The 25089-nt window shown below is 43.7% G+C and overlaps 1 protein-coding gene across 1 annotated transcript; it reads right to left on the bottom strand.

The window, feature by feature from the left end:
• Window positions 1–2632: 2632 nt before the first annotated feature.
• rnf32 (ring finger protein 32) lies at window positions 2633–24072 on the bottom strand (the record flags this gene model as incomplete). Its single annotated transcript, XM_080751759.1, has 6 exons — window positions 2633–2848; window positions 5860–6027; window positions 13283–13391; window positions 17417–17574; window positions 22785–22927; window positions 23799–24072. The coding sequence occupies 6 exons, from the start codon at window positions 24070–24072 to the stop codon at window positions 2633–2635; spliced, it is 1068 nt and encodes a 355-aa protein (XP_080607885.1).
• Between the last annotated feature and the right edge of the window lie 1017 nt (window positions 24073–25089).

The following is a 25089-nucleotide window of genomic DNA, read 5'->3' as shown; positions in this document are numbered from 1 at the left end:
CCAAAAATAGCTGATCTACAAGCTCACAACGCCTTACAGCGTGAGGCGTTGTGAGCTTGTAGATCGGCTATTTTTTGGCAAAGAAGTTTGGTGTAGAGGGGAAAAAGAGCAGACGAAGTACATAGTGAAAGGTCAACTTTATTAAGTATTGAACGTTCAAGTGGTTAAATATCTGAATACACAAATTGACATGAATCCAAAATACATGATTGTGCTGTCAAACAATGAAACTATACGGAATCTCTGAAAATGTGGGGGTCCCTGCTTCATATCTCTCTCAACTAAGGGTCCTTAGCCTGAAAACGTTGAAGACCCCTGTGTTATGGTCATGATTCACCAGGAGCGTGGACGGCTTGGTTCCAGGCTTAAAATAAGACAACCTTCTCGTATCAATATTTTCAGAAATCTCTATGGGTAAATGAATGGGGTTTCTAAACTTTCTATCCGTGGAGGCACAAATTGACCGCCACTGCTAGGCCCTATAACTTTTAGCAAATCTGATATCGGGGAAAAAGTGCAGCTTTATCCACAAGTCTTTGAAAGCAGACAGTGTGCTTGCTTTTCTAACATATTGGCTTGTCCTGTTCCATTTGCTGTCTGCAATCATTGATTCGATTCATCTTCAAAAACAACATTATACATTCAGATTAGGATACACTGTGAAAAATCAAGATGATCCAAAGTTACTGATATGCTAAAGCAGAGAATAATTAAAGGGATAGTTCCAATTTTACATATTTGATATTGCACATGCCAAGGTGCTTGTCAAATAGTTTGGCTCTACACTCAGAAATCCACCAGGCTTGCAGCAATGCTAATGTTAATGGTCAGACAGTAGGCTGACCCCATTTGTGGCCATTATCATAGTGACAAAATGCTAACAAGCTTTCAGTGGACATTTCTCAGTAACCATTGTGCCAATAAAAAGGAAAAGAAGATATTTGACTATCCGTGGGATGAGTGATATCAAACACAAATGTTAAACAAACCAAAAAAGTAGAACTATCCCTTTTAAGGTAATTACAGAATATGGATGAGATGGCTACAATAACCATCTTTGAGGCTTGTATCTGTTCCTGTACTTCATAATTCATTCAGCCACTGACAAATGGTAACATTGGGTTCTGCACGGGTCTCTCAATGTCAAAGTGCTTGTATTGTTTGGAACACAATGGTGATCAGAGGTCATAATATCACAATCTTCCACCATAGCTTCTGGGCTTCTGTTTCTATCGCAACAAGCACTTCTAGTTTCCTTTTATAGTATTTCTGCATATTGTGATTTCTAAGGTTGGGAGTTGGTCTCATTACAGGCCAAGCAGTTTTATGTCCATCCGTCTGTATGTCAGTCTCCATGTAATGTTTGTGAATGTGTGTTTTTTGTTTTTTACTAGCAAATTAGTTTGCTGTATGTATCTTTTGTTATTTTTTATGTTGGTTTGTTTGCAAATAAAAGGGAAGACATTTTAATTTTTGCTTGTATTTTTTCGGGGGGTTATTTAGAAACTCTATTCAATAGAGTAAATTAGGTTTAAAGTCTGCTTTTATTGTTTATTGAATGAATCCCCATTAGCTGACGGCAGAGCGACAGCTAATCTTTCTAGGGTCCATATAAGAAAAGAAGAAATATACAGTAAAAACATGAAAATACATAATTACAATGCATAATACAAAATGAACAACATAAAATTAATCCATTTATCAACATTGAGATCACTAAATCAGGGGGGGGAAATTATCCCACAAACCCATTTTTTGTCAATTATCGAGCGTAATCCTGGGCACTACACTCCCTCTGCCAACCTGGGGAGAGCAACGGACCTCATGCATCCTATGCATGAGGAGTCCAAGCTGCTTTTTTTACACCTGACGGGACGTAGCGCGTGGAAGGAACACGTTATTCCAACCAGTTCCATTCCCCTCCATCAGGCACCCCGGATGGCCAGGGGGAGGCAGTATAGAGACCAGGATTACTGCATGTTTTTGGTGAGGGTACCTACCTTAGGAGACACAGGGAGAACATGCAAACTCCACACCTAGGGTGTGGGCACTGATGAAGCAGAGGAGAGAACACGCCCACAGCATCCCCGGCGGGAATCAAACCCAGCGCCTTCTAGCTGTGAGGCGACAGCGCTACCGACTGCACCACCGTGCTCTTGATCTTAACTCACCCACCGCTATTTTTAAGACCCTTCTGAGGGTCCACACCGCCAGGATTTTGCCTACCTTTAACGTGGGCGCGCGCGCGAATCCATTGCGCGATGGTTCACCGATTGCATTCACAATACGATCCAGGCAGGGTAAGCAACAAAGCACTACAGCCTTCCATCGCTCAAAGCGAAACCGACGGAGCGCCACGCTGGTGTTGCACAACATTAAACCGGATGACATTTCGGCAGACAGGATACAGGCGTCGTTGTCCCGCCCCCCCATTTCCGTTCTGGAACATCCAGATCCGTTTTTTGTGAATAGGGCGGGTCCACAGAGCGCTATGGACGGCGAATCGGCGATCATACTTTTTTGTTTTATAGTTATTAAAGCTAATTGATAGCTCGTCATATTCGTCATAAGCAGAGTGGACCCATAACTATAGCTCGTCAAACTCGTCCAATGTAGTGGATGAGTTAAGGGCTCAGACAAGTCTTTTGTAGTAGGCAGACCTACACAGGGGGCAGGTGGGTCTCCTGTCCACGCAGAATGACTCGAAGGCCTCCAGACAGCGCTGGTGGAAGAGGTGGGAACATGACAGGAGGACGCTGCGTCTCCCTGCCTCACCTCCCTCTGCCTGCCCGGGGCTGCAGAGTGACGTCAGACAGATGGCACACTCCCACACATCCTTCTGAATGACCTGCCAGCCACACATTGAAAAGCAACCTCTGTATTATCACTGTGGTTCTCAATCTGTGGGTCAGGAGGACCCCTCAGGGGGGTCACCATATTATTATACTTGTCCTGATGCCATTTCAAGACCATTTTAATACTGTATAAAAAGAATAAGAATGCACGCATCCGCCTGGGTTACAGGAGACTGCTGGGCGAGCGCTGGCACTGCACAGACCTGGTTGGTTGTTTAAGTGGTACAATATGTGGCCATATTTTCCCCAAATATGGAGATTGGTTCCCATGAGTAAGCTCAAAGCTATGTGTCAGACCACTATGAGACTGACACAATATGTCCACATATGGGTATTACCAGATATGGGCTTAATATTGATAACATCAGACTCCATACAGTATATGGGCATAAAAGGGAGAAGGACGGAATTCATTTGCAAATGTGACTATTGATGACATCAGGGATCTCCATATATGGGCATGAAAGGGATTGTATGATGTCAGAAGTCATAGACTTTGGTCTATGACAGGGGTGTCCAAACCTTTTTCAAAGGGGGCCACATTAGAACATATTAAAACACCCAAGAGCCAACTATCAATGTACTTTCGGTCGGACCATAACAAAGCCACATACATATGCATCGCATTTAAATTATTTTATTTAACTATCATCATCAATATTTAATATCAATGGTCTTTTGTCAGGTGTGTGCTCTGAACAAAACACAAATAACTAAGCCTTATTTCACATTACCAAATGTACCTAACCAGACGTGCAAGGTTAAAAATAAAATAAAATAGCCTTTCTTTGACCCCTTCAGAATGAGACAACAGGGAACAATCCTGACCAATTATACTCTGTGAAAATATTCTTGTTTGGCAGTGCTGGCGGGCCGTTTATAATACAATTTAGGAATAAAGCTGCGGTCCGTATAAAAATTTCTTCAAGCCATATTTGGCCCCCGGGCCAAATACATTATAAAAGCTATACCTTGGAAGCGGTTTTCACCGCTTCAAAAACACCTTAATTATTTTATTTCTTCTAGAAATAGCTAATCTTTCACTCAATAGGGGAAATGCCCGTCGCAAGTTGATGATGTCATAAATGTAATTTGTGATCTATCCCTATGGAATTTATGGCATGCATGTGCAAATAAAAACAATCGTAATACTTCCTATGGTTAATATGAGCATCAAATCAATATTTCAAATCTGTTTCTGTTTTGTTTTTTTGCACATGCATGCCAAAAAAATGACACATGACATTTATGACATCATCAACTTGCAACAGGCATTTCCCCTATTTGAGTGAAAGATCAGCTATTTCTAGAAGAAATAAAATATTTAAGGTGTTTTTAATTTTACATTGTAGTTATAGAGGACAATTATAATGTATTAAGGCATATTCGTCGTATTAGCCAGGGATCCTTTTAACCCTAACCCTAACGGGGCCTAACCTCAGTAAAACTAACGCTGGTGAATGCTAACCTGGTGAAATGCTAACCTGCCAATGCTGGTGAATGCTAAACCTGGTGAAATGCTAACCTGCTGACGCTAGTGAATGCTAACCTGGTGAATGTTAAACTGGTCGGACCAACACTGCCTTAACCCAGTTGCTTTTTTGATACACTCGGACTGAAAGACCTGCAAAAAACACTCCCATGCAAAGACAGGCCTACATTGTAATAATACAACATCTGCTGCAATCCCAATAAAAATGAAGGAGGTCTCCATAGCTAGCTTCAATCAATGATTAACCCAAAGACCGCTTCCTATTCCATATTGAGAGACAATCAACAGGCCTCACAGAGTCACCGTTAAAATTGTTTGATAACGAGAAGCGCTCTGTTTTATAGTGTTTGTTCCCATGAGTAAGCTCAAAGCTATGTGTCAAAAACGTGTTCACCGTTTGATACTCCTGTGTCAAGGTTGAGCAGCCTCTGTCCTGTGTGCAGGGGCGTCACACCAAATTCTGGGCCCTGGGTACAAGTATTCACTGCGGGGCCCCTGTGCTTTAACTATTGAAAAATAGCAGATATACAAGCTCACAGCGCGGCACCGAGTGCCGCGCTGCGAGCTTGTAGATCTGCTATTTTTGAAAAATCGTGAAAATCTTTGAATATTTCAAATCCTTCTGAGGTTTTTTGAAAAACCTATGTTTCTATGTCAGTGGAGCTCAAACCTTTTCATGTGAAGGACCCCCAAAATGGTATGTATTTGGCCACGGAACCCCATCTCAAAATATTGACTTCCAGGGACCCCCCAGAAGCAAAATTTGAGTTACAAATGTTCGCTTAGCCAATACATATATATATTCAAAGATTTGCACACATTTTCACGACTTTTCAAAAATAGCAGATCTACAAGCTCGCAGCGCGGCACTCGGTGCCGCGCTGTGAGCTTGTATATCTGCTATTTTTCAATAGCTAAAGTATAAAATAATTAAGGCCCCTCCACCACCTTGGGCCCTGGTAACTCAGTCCCACTTTCCTACCCCTTGTGACGCCCCTGCCTGTGTGTAACCCTTTTCACACCAGATGAAGGAAAAAGGAAAGATGTCTTCCTTTCCACTACCCTTCGTGCCCCCACCCTTCAGTGGAAAAAGCTACTGGCTGCCATAAAAGTCTTGTGCACAGACAGCAGCAACAATGGAGCCCTATGGAACATCAAATCTACACTTTTTGTTCCTTTCCATGGAAGAGTCAAGGCGTTGAAAAGCCTGGCGTGTGTTATCAGACCAGGTCGTTTTCTGAGTGTGTTTTTGTTGTAAAAGCAGTGGATTATTAACCTACCCACTGCCACTTATTCTTAAATGAATGGTCGCCATGAGAGAGATTATTTTGTATTGTATTCTTTCTATATACAGTAACAGATGGGATGCAGTTGCTGCTCAACAAGCAATGACACGTTAACGTGGCGTGGCAAGGCCACAAGGAGAATGAGACTAAGATTATATTGTGCCTTTTTTCTTTCTTTTTATGCTCTCATTTTACTCGGTTCAGGGTGGTACATTTAGTTCCCAACCTGGTTTTGCATTCTGTCCCAGTCCTCGTTTCGTGGTTCGGAGACACGCTCGCTCTCCATCTGGTTGAGCACCCGCCTGCTGGATGACAAGGTGCGGTCCATATCGCTCAGAAAAGCCTCGACGTCCGTGTGACAGTATTGGAGGAAGCTGTCGTTTAACTCCTCCAGCTGATTAGAAAATAGAAAGAGTGCACATCATCAGAGACAAAATATTAGGGGAGCAGGCACGTGCACACATAGACATCAAAGGGGGCTTGAGCCCCTGCCCTTTTATCCCTCTGTAAAGAATGCCCTCTCCAGACGATGAATTCAGTTTTTACTGTGGAGAAAGAAATGCAAATGCCCTCTTTCCATGCCATACATGAAGGCAGCATTCAAGAGAATGCTGCCTTCCTTGTCCAAACCTTGAATCCTTGTCCAAACTCTCCTGAGCTTGAACGCAGCATCTTATGTTGAAGAAATGCTCTGTGTCGAAACCAAGCATCGAAAATAGCCGACCTTCAAGCTCTAACGAGCTTGGAGGTCTGCTATTTTTGCTATTTTCAGCGAAAGCTTTCCCCACATTAACAGAAAATACACTAGTATAGAGCCCTGGGGGACCCAACTGATAATTACACCATTTTATGTTAGCGCTGGGCTTCTTTCCTCTTTATCACAGATGCAATTGCAATCTGTTCCTGAGTTAACAAAATAATAGCCTAACTATCTACTTATGTAGAGGTATCGCTTGCCAAAAAAGAAGTGAATAGGTTAAAATGGGCGCAACTCAAGAGAACCGTTTGCGCACCCTGCCACACAGTGGCCTACAAATTAATGTGGTGAAAGAAATGCTAATAGTTAATAGTATATGATTTTGGCTTCACGTCTCATTAAACCTTAATATGCAAACATACAACCTTTGTTTTGTTTTGTTAATGTTATGATGGCGCAAGGAAGGTTGACTTGCCTCTGGTGCTTTGACCACCACTGGCATCACATCCATGCGATCAGAATGTCTTGTATAATATCCATGTGATTCCACAGAGTTCGGGTCCCTTTTGAGCGGTGGTGACGCCGCTCCTTAGAATGGCCGTGTGTGTATGTCTGTAGCCTGAGGTGTATGCAGGAGTGTGTATCCGTGTATGTGTCTGTAGCCTGATGTTGAATCTAGCCTGAGCATCAATTGCAACAAACACGCACGCACACGCACGCACACGCACGCACAGGTACGCACGCACGCACGCACGGCCATGTGTGTATCAGTGTATATATGAATGTATGTATGTATGTATGTATGTATGTCTGTCTGTAGCCTAGTACCACTGGTTGACCAAAGAGGGTGCTGTTGCTTCTAGCCTGAAAATCAACTGCAACACACACACACACACACACACACACACACACACACACACACACACACGGGGAGGGGGGGGGGGGGGGGGGTCACACACACAAGCACCCCCCCCAACCATATTATTATTATTATTTTTTTTAATATTTGTTTTTAATCTTTTTTAAATCTTTTTTATTATTATTTTTATTATTATATTTATATTTGTTTTGCTGTTGCGCAGCCTCCACAACCACCGCTCAGTTCACACGGGTGTGATTTTTTTATTATCGTCTACTGGGTCCAGTCACACACACACGCACGCACGCACGCACGCACGCACGCACACACACACACACACACACACACACACACACACACACACACACACACACACGTTCTCTCTCTTTCTATCAGTCTGTCTCTTACACATCCCATCCCCCCAAAACACACTCGCCCCCATTTGTTTTCTCTGACCACTCACCCCCAGCGCTTCTTGTATTCTTGTATTTTTAAGGTTAAGGTTAGGAACATGTTGTTTAGGCATAGTTTTACTGACGTTAAGTTTAGGAATAAGGTTAGGTTTAGGCATTTACTGAGGTTACCTTACGTTTAGGAATAAGGTTATGTTTAGGCATAGTTTTACTGAGGTTATGTTTAGGAATAAGGTTAGGTTTTGGCATAGTAGTAGGCGAGATTACGTTCAGGTTACATTTAGGTCAGGAATACCTGGTGGCGACCGTTCCAAGGTTGTCGGATTAGACGCGGTGCGATCGTGTTTTGGGGCGAGCACTTTCGTATTCATCCCATACACCAGAATTGCGTTTCAGATTCTTTATTACCACAAATTAAACAACTGTTAGGAGGGGTTTATGAGCCTGGACGACTTCTACAGTTATGGTAAACAACACAGGTGAACTTTGTCTCTGCCCCACGGCAGACGACGTGCACAGGAGAGCAGACCGGGGGAGGGAGCAGAGGGGGGAGGCAGAGGTGTTATCTTGCGGCAATCCATCTATGTCAGTAGTTATCCCCTTAATGTGTTGACACAGGGTCGGACCTCCGAAAACAGGTAGAAATGGAAAGCTGGCCATCGGGATCACAGCCCTCCCGATAAGATTAAGATTCCCGAGGCTCGCAGATCGGCTGCTACACGAACACCTGCTGCCGCTTCAGTGGACAAAGATGCTTTATTGTCACCTGCTGTGACGTCGGGTTGAACAGGAAGTTCACCAGAAACACGAGGATGAGGAGCGTGTGGCTCTGCGCTAGGGGTGGGCGATATGGTGGTAAATAAGTAAGTAAGTAAGGGTCCATTTGGTTTCATTTGTATACTGTCAGAGTTACACACTTGTGAGTTCAATTTAGTCAATTTAGACCTCCCAAAAGCCAAAAGGAACCCAGAGAGTCCCCGGACCTCACTTTGAGTATCACTTTTTCTTTTAGTTTTTGTCACCTTGTAGGTGGTTGTACTGTTGAGTAACTTGAAAAAATAGCCATAAAAACCGACATTAAAAAAAAAAGGTCTACGATCGTGATACAGCTGGGGAAAATATTGTGATAATGTATTCTTCCATATCGCCCACCCCTACTCTGCGCTCCCAGTACAGACCTTTCCATCCAGAACCCCCCCCCATCCCCGGCCCCTCCATTGTACTGTACAGTCAACTAGGCATAATAGTCTTCCTGCTGAAAATCAGGTGAATCAGACACGTCACTCACTGCGGTGTGTAATCCCAGCTTATAGTTTTCCAGTGTTGGGCAATATTACTAAGGAGAGTAATATGTTACTTCCATTCAGGCCGGGTACACATTTTAGTGTATGGGAGGGGCTTACAGTACATGTACAGTATGTATCAACATATTTGTTTTTGTTGGCTAATTTCTGATTTGGGCCTAACTATAGGTTAGGCCTAAATGGGTTAATACATATTACTCCTTAAAAAGTAATATTATATTACTTATTACTCGGAGAGTAATATACTAGTAAGACGCCTCAGGGAATCTTGGCCATCTGGCCAGTGATGTATATCGGACCAATTACCCATATTATGGAGATCCATGTACTGTATATGGAGATATGCTGTGAGAGCCCAAACATGCTTACTCAGTTATTCGTTATGTGAAAGTCCTATGATGTCTATGACATCTGACATCATACCCTTTTATGCCCATACATGGAGATCCCTGTCTGTGGAACCAGCCACACAGATATGGGCTGTCTTGGCCATCTGTCTTGGCCATACAGTATGGATTCTGTTAGTGTGGTGTGTGGCCGATGTGGCCTACATAATTTTTTATATGGGCATTCCCATATGAAGTCCTGTTAGATATGGGCTGAAGCGTGATGTCAGAGCGGCAAACCCATTCTCTTAGAGCGGTTCCCCTGACATCACAGTGATGTCAGAGCATGATGTCAGAGCAGCAAACCCATAGACCGTAAAAAGGTGTACACGTCTAGACGGAGTCAGCATGTGCCGTTTCACGACTAAATTGCAACCTTTGGCCGCAATTTTCCCTTACACTTTATTACTTTACCCAGTAACACTACTTGTTACTGGGTAAAGTAATAATATTACAGTAGTAACTAGTTACTGTCCAACACTGTAGTTCTCACAGATCGGAGATGACAAGCCTTTTCCTGAGTAATTATGTTCCATCGTACGGCGGGGATATATACAAACCATGCGCTCAGAAAAAACGGCACGGTTGTGAGCTTGTAGATCGTCCATTTGCAGCGTGCGTCAACGCCATACGGCAAAGTATAAATCGGGCTTCAGAGGTGTGTGAGATCTTTCAAGCACATCCGTCCCAGGCCACCCAATCCCAGGCCAGCTGGTGCATAATGATTGAAACTCGGGTCCATGACAGGGGTCTGAACACATGGGCCATTTACCACAGCTTACTCTGCTAGAACAGAGTTAATTGGACCAATAAACTGTCTTTTTGTTTACGTGGCATGTTACAGCATGGTTTACAGGCAAGATGATGGACAACGATGGGGGGCCGATGTGTAGGACACACTGACCCTCACAATACATCACAGTACAGTACAGTCAGTGGTGGAAAAAGTACTCAAATGTTTTACTTAAGTAAAAGTATCAATACTACAATGTAGAAATACTCTGTTACAAGTAAAAGTCCAGAATCCAAAATGTTCTTGTGTAGAAGTATTGGCATCAAAATGTACTTAAAGTACCAAAAGTAAAACTACTCATTATGCAGAATGTCCCATTTCACAAGTTTTCAAAAGTATCCAGAAGTTTCCAGCGTCCAATCGTGCATTGCGCAGAAGGTGGGCGGCAGTTCCGGCGCCGCAGCCGAGCCGAGCAGAGTGTGATCTACAAGCTCACAGCGGTTGAACAATGCGTCGCGATGCGGCGCACTCACAATGCGTTGCGATGCGACGTATTGTGAGCTTGTAGATCAGCTATTTTCAAATGGTCGAAATATATGTAGGGCCTGAAGTAGTTAATGTATGTTTTGTAATAATAATCAAAATCTACAAAGTAACTAGTAACTAAAAGTTCTCAAATGTAGTGGAGTAAAAAAGTGGATCCGAGATGTAGTGGAGTAGAAGTAAAAGTATTGGCAATTGGAAATACTCAAGTAAAGTACAAATACCTCAAAATAAATAAATTAAATGTACCTAGTTACTTTCCACCACTAGTGCATCGTGCATTGCGCAGAAGGTGGGCGGCAGTTCCGGCGCCGCAGCCGAGCCGAGCAGAGTGTGATCTACAAGCTCACAACGGTTGAACAAACAAATACCTCAAAATAAATAAAGTAAATGTACCTAGTTACTTTCCACCGCTAGTACTGTGCGGCCTGCCCGCCTGCAGTCGTCAGCCTGGCTTCATCAGGACCGTGGAGCCACTCTGCCTGATTACACTGCACTTCAGACATACTGTACGTACGTAGTCGTACATGTGGCCTCTCTTTCAAACAAGCCATCAGACATACAGCATACCGTCGACACACCGGAATTAAGACTTGTGAGATAGATGTTGTTTGTGATAGCGTCTCCCGAAATTATTTAATTTGACATTTTAAAATAACATTTGACTTGAGCAGTGAGCAGTGGAAGGGATCGGTGGCTATGGTGTGATCCCACGGTCATCCTGGCGGTCAGACGTGGCCCCTGTGGCCCTCGTAAGGGGAGGTTTTCCACCGAGGGAGAGTGTTTTTTGCAGTTCTTTCAGTCCGAGTGTATCAAAAAAGCAACTGGGTTAAGGCAGCTTATGATTGGCTGCTCAGAGGTGCCGAAAGTCGGGGGGACAGAGATAAACTTAAACCTAACCTTAACCACAGTAAAACTAACGCTGGTGAATGCTAACCTGGTGAAATGCTAACCTGCCAACGCTGGTGAATGCTAACCTGTTGAAATACTAACCTGCCGACGCTGGTGAATGCTAACCTGGTGAATGTTAAACTGTTCGGACCAACGGTGCTTAACCCAGTTGCTTTTTTGATACACTCGGACTGAAAGACCTGCAAAAAACACTCTCCCTTTCCACCGTGCCCCCCCCCCCCCCCCCACACACACACACACAGACAAAAGAGCCCGAGCCTGAGCGTCAACCAGCGCAGTCTGCTGGCTGGCCTCCAGGGTTCAGAGCTCACATTCTCTGTCCAATAAGTCGAAGTATCCCTGGGATGTATAGCTTGTGAAATAGGACAAGAGAACAATGGCTGCAATGACAACAAGCATCAGGTCTCCTCAGCTTAAACTGCCAGACTCTCAGTCCCTACGTCCCCTCCCCTCACTCACCTGTCCTTACCTATCTACGTCCCCTCCCCTCACTCACCTGTCCTTACCTATCGCATAGTCGAGAGGCGGTCAGGGGTCGGGCCACAGCCGAGGACCCTGCTGGAATGTCCAGACTGTTTGACTAAAACACACACTCTCCATAATTAGTTGACAAGCAGTGTATGATTCACAATGCATCAAAGGAGGTCGAAAGGGTGAGGGCGGGGGGAGTGTGCATGAGCAATGTGCATGCATGTGTATTTGTGCGTGCCCATGTATATGAATAAGTGCACGTTGGGGTCAGTGAGTCCCTCTGTAGTGGAAACCCAGAGCCCTTAGATACTGCAAAATGATCAGTGAATGTCAGTGGAGGCTGCAGGAAGTACAGAGGCCATGTGACCTTTGTGTGTTCGATGTGAACTAAAGGCTAATCCCTAATTTGTTGAATGACATCTTTTAAACCGTATGAATTAGCCGTATGAAAGTCTGGTTCCAGCCCATAGACCCCGCCCACTCTCAGAGTAGACTGTTTCTCTGGTCTGGAGTTGAGCAAATGAATCGGCCGTTTTCCGATCCAAAATTGCGGCTCCTCCAATGAGTGCGGGGGGTGGGGGTGGGTCTAACGAATATCCAATCCGCACAGCAGTTGAAACGATTACATTTCAGGAAGTTCACACACCAGGCAGGCAGGCAGGCACACAGACACACACACGCGCGCACTGATTTCACCAAGCTGTTAATGTTGATTACACGTTTCTGGTGACTGGTCGCAGTTCTGTGTGGAAGCAGTCACTGGCAGACAGACACACACACACACCGCGACCGTGTGTTGCGATCACTGTGCGTCGCGATCACCGTGCATCGCGATCACTCGCGTGCGTGCATGCTCGCACAAAAGTCCCTCACCCAGAAATCGTTCAGATGGGGCACAATGAAGACTCAAGCGTCAGCTGAGTCTGAAATCAGGCTAGAAAATTCATGTACAGAATTTCTATTCCCCAAAAAACATCCCTAAATGCGTTTTATGGTGTCTCACACTTTAACCTACAGTATCTTTGCCCTCTCTTAGCATAATTAATAGGACCTATTCATTATGCCAATATGCCACGCCTGTAGAATCAAGCCCTCATTAATATACAGATGACACATCCTTAGAATCAACATACTGAAATCTCTACGCCCCTGCAAGAATGTCTCCCTCTAGTCTACGGTACACTAATTGCAATCCCATCTTCAACTGAGGCGGTGAGGCCTGTTTGTTTAACCCATTTACACCTGATTCTAAAAACGCCTTCTAGATCCTGAGAGTTTTCTGAACATATGTATCCCATTGGTATTTATGCCACAGATGCAGCTCAACGCACCTTTGCTTCGAAGAATTTGCGGCGCAGCCTTAGATCTTTTGGGGGATTGGTCTTCTTCACGTTACTGTACCACTTCCGAGCCACATAGCCCCGCCAGCATGCTTGAATCCTACAGACAAAGAAAACAGCTGAAAAAATGGGTGCAGAAACGTAACAAATGCAGTTCCTTCCAAGGTGTAGTGCCCAGTGGACTTTGATTTTGGATCAAGATGGCAAGAGTAAAAGATCCAAGTGACTATGAAAGAGGGTTCATTATTGGGCCCCTCCTGGCAGGGAGGTCACACAAAGAATGCTCAATTGGCTAGTGTTTCAATAGGAACTGACTCGATCTATGTGAAAGATATCATTAAATGGGCAGTTTTGGACATAGGTAGATAGATAGATACCTTTATTATCCCAGGGGGGGAAATCAGTTGCCCAGAGACATATGAGGTTTCCACCCGACGGAGACTATTTGAATGTTCAGTGGTGCCAAAACCATAGGCATTGGTCTACTCTACATACAGTAGATGTGGAAATAAAACATGATATGGTCAGATGAATCATCCTTCACCATATTCTCCACAAGTGGGCGACAGCATGGATACACCAAGAGAATGGTAGAGGACTGAATGCTTGACCCTTACAGAGAGGGAAGGGGGTCGGGTCTGTTATGCTGTTGGGGGCATTTTCCTGGCATGGTTGGGGTTAGAGGGAAGTGTATCGCTGAAAATGAATACAAAGTTATTCTGAGTGATCACCTTTGTGTGTGTGTGTGTGTGTGTGTGTGTGTGCGTGCGTGCATGCGTGCGTGCGTGTGTGCGTGCGTGCGTGTGCGTGTCCAGGGCTAATCTGGGAAACCACTAGTTTTATCAGTGCCAAATTCCATGTGAACTAAATATTTTCACATTTGATTTGATTATTTTGTCAGACTTAAAGGCCCTCATTTATCAACATGGTGCAGATCAAAATTTTGGCATACACCAAAACTTAGGCAAGTGTTGGCATATTTTCAAAATGTTGGCGTACACCAAAATTTAGGCAAGTGTCTGCATTTATTCAAAAGTTTTATCATTTATTATCGCAATGTGACTTTGACGTTGGCGTAGGGTAGGCTCAGATCTCACATCAAGTTCTGAGGTGGCGTAGGATTCATCTTACACCACGTTGTTCTATTGTTGACAAGCAGAGCAGCATTGTCTAACTATCTGACACATGTATCCAGGGGTGTCACAAGGGGTAGGAAAGTGGGACTGAGTTACTGGGGCCCAAGGTGGAGGGGCCCTAATAACTTTATCTATTGAAAAATAGCAGATATACAAGCTCACAGCGCGGCACCGAGTGCCGCGCTGCGAGCTTGTAGATCTGCAATTTTTTGAAAAGTTGTGAAAATGTGTGAAAACCTTTGAATATATGTATTTTTTAAGCAAACATTTCCAACTCAAATTTTGCTTCTGGGGGTCCCTGGAACTAAATATTTTGAGATCGGGGTCCGTGGCCAAATACATATCATCTTGGGGGTCCTTGACATTATTATAAAGGCATACATCATGGACATGCACACCAATGTTATTTCCAAGTTACAATGACAAGCATAATGATAATGGAAGAAATCTAACAAGTGCTTAACAGTCATTCAGATAAAATTGCCAGCTCAGAACAAGGATATATTAACACTCCCATATTAGGCTATATGAGCGCTTATGCGAGAGCATTTTCAGGAGTCAGGACCGGCGCTGTGCGGCTGTAATCTTTTAGTGGACCGTGAGGTCTCCATATTATACAGTGAAGTGAGTCCTATAAAACCCACTCCAAACCTGGCTGTGCCCCGCACGGCGCACGCTGTGGATGATTTATTTTGGCCAACGGGGACATGGCCAGCCCCATACATGGCTCATGGGGAAATGTATTGCTTTATTTTAGTGTAAGCTCTCAAACGCGCGTTGCGCTCATCGCTGATATTGGGTTAAATTAAAATCCAAACGTAATTCCATTCATGACGATGTGCCTGCTGGTGTGGTGTATTCATGTAGGCTACTTTACAGAATAAATGGTAATCCCAGCAGTGGCCCACTGTCAAAGACTGCTTTGCTTGTGTGTGTGCACTGTCTGCAGTGTGGGTGGTGACTACACTGTGGGACGCGGACCTTAACGCGGACACGAAAGGGAGTGAGGCGTGCGGTAAACCCTTTCCTATTGGCTTCCATTATGTTGCTATAACGTATTCCGTTTGTTCTGGTCGCAAAATCGTGGCGTCTCGAGTATATTTAAGGGCATGTTATTTAAATTCAGCTGTCAACGCTGGGATCAAATGTAGGGCAAGGTTGGCCAGGTAGGACACTTTTGTAAATGCCAAGGAAACAAATAAGCTGTTTTTTACACACCATTGATAAACGAGGGCCAAAGTACTTCACTACAGCCAAACAGTGATAGTTTTCATAATATGGCACATTTACAACTGATAAGACTAATAAACCTCAATCCCAGGACTGGGGGAAAATGCATTCTACCACTCTGCCAACAAAATCTCAGCAGCCATCTAGATTCCACATCCACATTTAAAACTGACCTAAAAACATGGCTATCCTAAAATTATAATTGGACTTAAAGCTATACTGTGTAAGATGCTCAACTAGTGGTCAGTAGCCCTATAGCAAACCGCGGTCGCGTTCGCGTCTTTCGCCCATTTTTCGTACCTTCACACCCCCGCGTCTGCCTCCACAACGCCGAGAGCTATCTTTAGAGGGGTCCCTGGTTCCTGTGCGTTCAGGCATTCCGGAGAAACGGGCTACTTCACCCTGCCTGGTAGGCGAGATTACCTTTTGAGTAAAGAGACACACGGGCGACTACAAATATGGCGACCCCACTTCAAGATGCGCTGTGATTGGCCGGTAGTGTACCATGTGTGCATGATCGGCGATGTGATTGGGCAACGTATACACAACGTATACAGATGATGCAGATTACGTCATTTTGGCGCGAAATCCGGTCCACGGCCAGGATCATAGAAAACATATAAAGAGAAGGCTTCAGAAGCTGAAAATAACGGAGTGGGTGTTCTAAAACTTTAGCGATTTAACAGTTAGGACAATTTTAAGATTTGTTTTATAAAAAAAGTTACATGGTACAACTTTAAGTAATTTTGACCCCCTATTTTGTCCCTACCATTGAAGGAGCCCTATAGGAGTGTCATCCATCCTATAAATATATCTAGAATAGCTTTTAGTATTGTTGCTGATATGTAGCCTTAAGGTGACTTCACACCAAACAGTCTACTTCCAATGGCCCCAGACTGCCAGTCTGTTGTAGTCTGTTGGTGTTAGTTGGCAAACTTGGCGTTTAAAAGTCGGGCGACGGAACATCGCATTCAGACGAGACCTCTGTAGCCTGCACATGAGCCTGGAGCGCTGCACTGGTGTGTTGCCAGGTCTGCTCATTATAACCGACTTTGGTCTTGTTTTCCTGTAAAGTCAGTTGCGGGTTGCTTTTGTTTTGGCTTGTTACTGAAGTGTAGTCGCTTATTTGGCCTTGCTTTCAACATTCTTTTAGAAAATAGCTAATGTAATAGAGCTCAAGTGGTGAAACCTTTGGGCTTGTTTTCATAGACTTGGTCACTTGTTTCACTCACAGAATTTGGCAACCGGAGAAATTGGGAGAATATTCCACAGCAGCAGCAGCGGTGTTTCTCTTCTCTCACCAAAACAAAGCACGCACTATTACTAACTTTGCTTTGAGAGTTGAGATTGAGAATATGGTATTTATATGGTCTCTGGCTTATTTAGGCTTGGTTTCTGCAGCAGCAGCAAACTAAAGGTCCACTCTACAGGAGTATCGAGTCTCCTCAATTCTACCAACTCTTGCAAAAGACTGAGCAGGTTCCGTTTTTATCGACGGGTCCCGCCGGCTTTATCGACGGCAAGCGTCTCTTGCCGACAAGCTACCGATGGCTCCCTGTCGGCAGCCGATGCTTTTCGACGGGAATCATGGCCGAATCTGTGCGGTTAAAAGTGTGCTTAATGCATTGTATGTACTGTGTTTCTTGATGAATTGAGACCACAACGGAAGTCCCCAAGAGCTTTTTGCGTTATCATTTTTGCATAGCTTTTGTAACTGCACTGCCAAACGTGATAATAAAGTATTCAACTAATCTATTACCTGGTGGCACACTGCTGTCTGAAGAGGCGAGCCCCATCGTGGATCAGCCGTGTTTCATACTGCTCTTTCCTGCACATGGGACAGCACTTCCTCCCCGAAAACCTTTCAAAGGCCTGCAGACACACTCTGTGGAACACGTGGGAGCACGACAGCAACACCTAGAACGGAAAGACAGCTAATGTTAAAGAGGTGGTGCCATAACGTTGTACCTTTTCTGGTTGTCATGTGTCTAGGAGGTTGACAGTATTTCATTAGACCCCCTGGTGTGGTTGTTATGAGTAATTATGTATTCCCTTTGTATTTTGGGTTCCTTACTCGAGGCTGCCACCTTGTGGGTCAAAAGTGCCGATCCAAAAACACAGATAGAGTGACATCATAGAATCATCCCCTCCCCTTTTACCATTCACCCAACACTGTGGGTGTGGCTAACTTCAGCTGGGTCACCACCCACCATGACAACCAGGCATACTTAACTATTTTACTGCCACAGAATTTAACAAAAAGCTCAATCCACCGCCAGCTAAATTGAGAATTGTCGCTCATCTTTGAAGGCCTACTGGAGAAAATCTGTTTTGACTATAAAGACAACAATGATATGGCAACGAAGAATAGAATGTCTACTTTGTAACAGAAAAAGATTTCGAGTTTTTATCATGTTCTGTCCATTAGCTAGAAGCTGCAGAATATGGCCTAAAAACAGCTCTTTGAGAACATAAAGCTGAGAAAAATGCATTTTTGTGAAGAAGACATTTTCAGGCAGAAATCTCTCTTTAGCCTTTTATTGTTGGCTTCAGTAACATCACACCTATGATCAGTGGTTGTTTACAAACAAATTCAAAAAAATAAAAACAAGAAAAAGTGTTTTTTTACACACTTTTAGTGTGTAAGAGCAGTAAGAGCAGTGCAGAACATTGACACAGTGACATGAGATTCAGCCTGAATCCTGCTTCAGCTTTCAGGGTTCTCTTTATCTCACACTTTTTAGGTTGAAGTACAGTACAAATGATTGTCTAGTTTTACGGGGGGTGGGCTGTAAGGTCGCAAGTGAATGACCTAGCTTTTCATTCAGCCTGCACAGGGCCTGGGGCTCCATTCTGTTTCACTACAGCCAGGCTCCTCCGGAAGGGCTACACCGAGTCTGCTGAACTCTGCACCCCTACCACGTACACAAGCCTATGGTCGATCTGTAAATTATACAAATACATAATTACTATAAAATACATGAAAAATAGTACACCTCCAAGCTCACAACGCGTCACAGCAGAATGGGTGGAGGTTGGGGGCCTAATATTTTCATCAAAAGGCTGTTTTAGAAATTCTCTAACATTCTATGCACTTCACTGCTTACCACACAAATATATATATAAACATATATATATAGTAATTATGTAAAAACAGCATTCATGGTCTGGAGAGGGCACTTTTTACAGATGGATAAAAGGGCAGGGGCTCCAGCCCCCTTTGATGTCTATGTGAGCATGTGTCTGGTGCTAAGTCTGCTTTACAGAAAAAAGGTTTTTGTTCCTATCCTTGTCCTTGGACGACTACGATGTGGCAATGAAGAAGTAGGCTCATCATCGTCGACTCATCATCTAAAATCATAGCCAGGAAATTATCAAAAGGTTTATATGTAAACAAATCAATTTACAATTTTGACATTTAGCAAATGACTTACAATAAGTTCATATGTAATACATAAAATGCAGATATAGTAAATAGTTACCATGCATTTACTGTCACAGTGAAATGCCCTTTATACCCTGTATGTATAATATATAAAATGTCACAATGCAACATAGCTCTGTTTACACAAAGCTGTACTCCCTCCAACTGTATATATGTTCCCCATTTTCAACAGTTTTTATTTGTAACACTTGCTTTGGCAATGTAAACGTATGTTTTCTCATGCCAATAAAGCTCCTTTGAATTGAACTGAAAAGCTACATCATCAGACATCAGAGATGTAGGCCTACTGATGATGATGATGATGATGACGACGACATAGCGAGGTGGGTGCGGGGCGTCCACCGTACGTGCATAGTACGTGCACGCGCGTGCACCGCACGTGCACCACACGTAAAAAGAAACCTCTCCCTCTCTCACACACCACGTGTGTCCTGTGTAGCGACAAAAACAAACGCATGCACGTGGATCCTAACTGCTTGGATCAAGTTACTGATCCGGTCCGGATACGGAAACATTTCTTGCATGTATGTGTACGTGTAAATAGCCGGATGCAGTAGGCGGGCTCTAGACCGGATCCCAATGTCGGAGTGGCAACACGTCGCAATGGAAAACCGTTACCCCATCTCACTGATAGAGACCAGGCTTCCACACGGATGCTCTGTTATCACACAGTATACAACTATACAGTATACAACTATACAATACATACATGCACTGGATTTAAGTCTTACCACTTTGGACAGTAGAATCGTGGCCTCTGTTCTCCGAGGGGTCTCTCGGAGAGAAGCCATTCTTCATTGGCCAAATCGTCCAGTTCGTCTGTCTCTTCGCGGCGGTGGCGGCGGTACATGGTCTCTGCTGCTGCGGCGATGTGAGCCCCCGGGCGGGGGGACATCCTGCACGGGGGTCGAGCTCCGTCGGGATCGGTTTCCACAATATCAGGTGGCTCTTGATCCACTTTTGGACCCCGGTTCTTCGCGACTGGCACCATCTTCAATCTTTTTTATCTTCAATACCAACGGCTACAGTGGACTGGCACCATCTTCAATCTTTTTATCTTCAATACCAACGGCTACAGTGATCTTTTTCTCTTCTTCTTCATCATCATCATCATCATCATCACGACCACCACCACCATTCATGAGCGCTGGTCCTGGGTCACCAACACGGGTAGGTTGTGTAATCCTAATTCTAACAAAGTTTATTTCTATCCGTGGATCTGCTACTGCTGCTCCTCGGCCAGGGGGGGTTGGGTCGCGCTTCGGCGGAATGATACCAGCAAGTTGAGGCTGAGTTGGCCTACTACTTGGCCTAATAGATCTCAATATTCTAGTACTGCTAAATACTACTACCTACTACAATTACTATACTACTAATACTATAAAACAACTGATTTCCGACAAAAGGGGGAGGATGGGTAAACCACCGCTCAGTTCACACGGGTGTGATTTTTTTTTTATGACGCGGTTTCCGGCTGTCCTCAAAACGACCCGACGACCAATTATACATTGAAAAGTTGCGCAAGGACGTCTTTTATCATAATCCATTAAAAACATCAAACGAATGAACGGCCGTATTGGCGCGCCTCACTCTCTAGAATTGGGGCGAACAGGAACGTCCAAAGCAGTATAAGAGTTAATGAACTGGTGGGTGTGGCCACATAACCTAATTTTAACTCTTTCTGTACACTTTTTTGCAGAAAAAAAAATCTTCCTCCTAGTATAATCATAATACCTGATAATCATGTTTTTTGTTTTTTTTTGCTTTAGCCATGATATACTGTCAATCGCTGTTTATCTGTTGCTTCTGTGTTCTGTGATCAAGGAACCGGACATACCAAATCCACTCAGTGTCATTGTATATCTCTTTTAGCACCTAAACAAACACAAGCAAAGGGGATTCTACCAGTATTACAAAAGTCCTGCATTTAATGTAATTTATTTTGCCTAATGGTGGCGTTATTATCACAATACAGCAAAATTGGTGACATATAGATTTTTGTTCTGAACTTCCATCAAGGGTAAGATATTCCCAAATCAAAAGGTGTGCTCAATAGAGCATACCCTAATACCTCTCTCCATCTTTCTCTCTTGTCCATTACACATTCATTGTCGAGATCTCTTCATCATTCTCATTCTCTGTCTTGAACTGAGTAATGAGTGGTACAGGGGTAGTGTGTGTGTGTGTGTGTGTGTGTGTGTGTGTGTGTGTGTGTGTGTGTGTGTGTGTGTGTGTGTGTGTGTGTGTGTGTGTGTGTGTGTGCGTGCGTGCGTGCGTGCGTGCGTGCGTGTATGTGTGCACGCACGCACCTGTGCTGTGTGTGTGTGTGTGCTTTGCAGAGAGAGAAATGAGACGCAGCATAACCCCACTGTGCTGGCTGTGACCCCCCTCCAATACACAAACACACACACAAACCTGTACAGGGTCTCTTTTATCGTCTGAGAGGACACAGTCGCCGCGATGGGGCTTGGCACACAAACCAGTTTGCTCTGATCTCTAGAGGGCATTGATTTCCCATTGTTTTTTGGCCTGACCAACACACACTCCATCACCAGAGAAAGGGGCCCCCCTGCAGTGCACAATTTCCAGCAGCTCGACAAACCATTAGACCAGAGAGAATTTCCACTTCTCACTTAGAAACACTCAAGGTTACAAGCTACCCCTGTCAGAGGGAATAATAGAAACTGAACGGAAAATTAAATCGCAGACAATACCAGGTGTGGTTGATATTAAAATAATTCAACCCATTTAGACCTTGAGAGCATCTGTGTCATTTTAGATTTTAACCACTTTAACCATTATTTTGTACTTAAATAGCACATACTCGAGGCTGCCACCTTGAAAATGTGTGCAAATCTTTGAATATATATTTTTAAAGCGAACATTTGTAACTCAAATATTTTTAGACGCCGTCAAATACATATAATTCTAGGGGTTCTTGACATTAAAAAGTTTGTGCAACACTGATATAAAAACATAAGGATTTAGAAGAAATAAATACTGGAGCGATCGCTGGTGTATAATTGGGTTGTTTTTGAACGGCCCGATTAATACTGGAAAACACAAGAAAGCAACCCATGACACCCCCCACCCCCACCACCACCATTTCACGATGAATGCAGGGGCTTGCGGATGTATGTCAAATCAACAGAGATTCCCCGCTTGTCACTTTCTCCTTGTTAGCAGGCACTAATTAACATTTTTTTCCCTGAGTCAAACTAATATTTACACGCGCGTCTATGGCAACTAGTGCTTTGTGAGGCCATGTATTCTAGCCGCTGCATTCTTGAGGAGATTGGCATCTTAAAAGGGGATCAGAAAGGTGCAAAAGACTGAATGACCCTCACAGTAACACACTGATTGCTACATCATCGCGTCACAGTTGAGTTCCAAGGCAGTATGGGTAAATTTGTACAGTTGTCTACACAGATTAGAACATAGAGGAGCCGGTGGGAGGGGGATATTCTGTGTGTGTGTGTGTGTGTGTGTGTGTGTGTGTGTGTGTGTGTGTGTGTGTGTGTGTGTGTGTGTGTGTGTGTGTGTGTGTGTGTGTGTGTGTGGTGGGTGGGTGGGTCTGTGTGTGGGTGGGAAACGGAGTGATGATGCACATTGAAAACATTCAGGAAAGGGTTTCTCACAGAAAACAAACAGCAGGCATATTGTGTGTTAAGTCTTTTTTTACCTGCTGCTGAAGGCGGAACTCCTCCCTGCATATCACACAGGGCTGGGTCGAGTCCCCCTGCCGGGCAGACCTAACCTTGACCCGAGTCCACTCGTCCACCGTCAGCCTTCTAGGTGGGGATGCCACCAAACCCATCTTCTGTGCTGCAAGATATTATAGCAGAGACAGATCCAGTACAGTCAGGGGTCTTCAACGTTTTCAGGCCAGGGACCCCTTAGCTGAGAGAGATATGAAGCAGGGACCCCCACAACATTTTCATAGATTCCATATAGTTTCATTGTTTGACAACATGATCATCAGTGTATTTTGGATTCATGTCAATTTGTGTTTTCAGATATTTAACCACTTGAACCGTCAATATTTAATAAACTTGACCATTCAATCTGTACTTAGTCTGCTCTTTTTCCCCTCTACACCAAACCTCTTTCCGAAAATAGTCGATCTACAAGCTTGTAGATCGGCTATTTTCGACTACAGTCCTCAGAATATGGACGCTAGGGTTCAAGTGGTTTAAAAAAAAAAAGAGAAATCAAACAAAGATTTGGAGGACCCGCTGCAGTAACTCTGAGGACCCCCTAGGGGTCCCGGACCCCCTGTTGAAGACCCTTGCTTGCAGTACACACACATGTACACACACATGAATATGAAGGAATTAGTATGGCATTCAAAATGTGCTTGAGTACCAAAAATAAAAGTACTACTTTATGCAGAAGGTCCCCTTTCACATGTTTTCATATGTATACTGTAGAATGCATGAAAATCTTTTGAAAATAGCAGATCTACAAGCTTTTGAGGTTGTAGTTTTCAATTATTATAGTGGAGTAAAAGTAAAATATTTGCCTTGAAGATGTAGGCTAGTGGAGTAAAACTATTGACAATTGGAAACACCCCCAGTAAAGTAAAACATATTAACTCAAAATGTTACAGTATTTGTGCTTATACTTTCCAGTGCTGTACATAACAGGTAGGTATATTTAAACCATGTGGTTATTTCCAGTTCTCCACTCACTGTACCTAATGTTAAACGAGGTGGTGCTTGGTCAAGCACGTACTCCTCCTCCTCCTCTTCTCTTTGGTACTTTGGCAGATGTTTCTGTTTCAGAGTCCCTGTGTCCCTCACCCTTTTCCTGGCGGTGTCTGTGGATGCTTTTCTACCGTGGTTCATCTTCACAGGGTTATGTGATGATGATGACGAGAGCGTCTGATCCAGCAGGTTCCGTGATATGTGGTCTTGGAAGGCAGCCGAGGCCATGACCAGGTGGTTGCTGCCAGTCGTCTTTGCAGTCATGCCCTGCAAACACGGTCAGTTTGCAGTGGTGTAAAGTAACTAAGTACATGTACTCAAGTACAGTTTTTACTTTACTGGAGCATTTCCAGTTTTCAATACTTTTACTTCTTGCTCCACTATATCTCAGAGACAAATATTGCTGTTTGTACACCACTACAATTATTTGAAAACATTAGTTAGACCTACTAGTTAGTTACAGTGCTTTGAAGATTTTTAATATTATTACAAAACATAGCCTACATTAACCACTTAAACCCTATACTTTACTTTTGGTACTTAACTCAAGTAGGCCTACATTTTGAACACCAGACTTGTACTTGTAACAGAGTATTTATACATTGTGGTATTACTACTTATACAAATAAAACATGACAATACTTGTTCCACCACTGCCAGTTTGCAGTATTAAATCTAAGATATGCAAACTCATAAATTGTCAGACCTGTCTGTCGTTTTCTTCTCACCCTGTGATAATGCACATGATTGCAAAGTTAAAATGATAATAGCCTGAATTGTAGGCCTACTGCTAGCCGAGAAGCAATTGATTCTATCAAAACAAATATTATAATTAAAATGTGTAAATCAATAAATGTGGGATACAATGTCAAAAATCGAACCTCTGTTCGAAGTGGAGCTGTGTGTGTGTGTGTGTGTGTGTGTGTGTGTGTGTGTGTGTGTGTGTGTGTGTGTGTGTGTGTGTGTGTGTGTGTGTGTGTGTTGCAGTTGATGCTCAGGGCAGGCTAGACTCAACAGCACCTCTCTGGTCACCCAGGGTTACTACATACAGGCTACATACAGACCCACAGACCCACCCACCCACATACCCACATACCTACACACACGGCCACGTATAGGGTAGCTTGTGTTCCACACAGCTCCAACAAAAGCTTCAAGAATGTGACTTTTTTGGAATGATAAGCCCCATTGACATTAGTCATCTTGTATAGGCTATATTATTTTTCCAAATGTTGTAGTCTACTTATATTTATTCGTAGGCCTATAGACCTATATATATTT

This window comes from Nannobrachium achirus (genome assembly GCF_963921795.1).
Source record: "Nannobrachium achirus genome assembly, chromosome: 21".
Taxonomy (NCBI): domain Eukaryota; kingdom Metazoa; phylum Chordata; class Actinopteri; order Myctophiformes; family Myctophidae; genus Nannobrachium; species Nannobrachium achirus.
The sequence above is the reverse complement of the archived record's forward strand: the minus strand, read 5'-3'. Positions and strand labels throughout refer to the sequence as shown.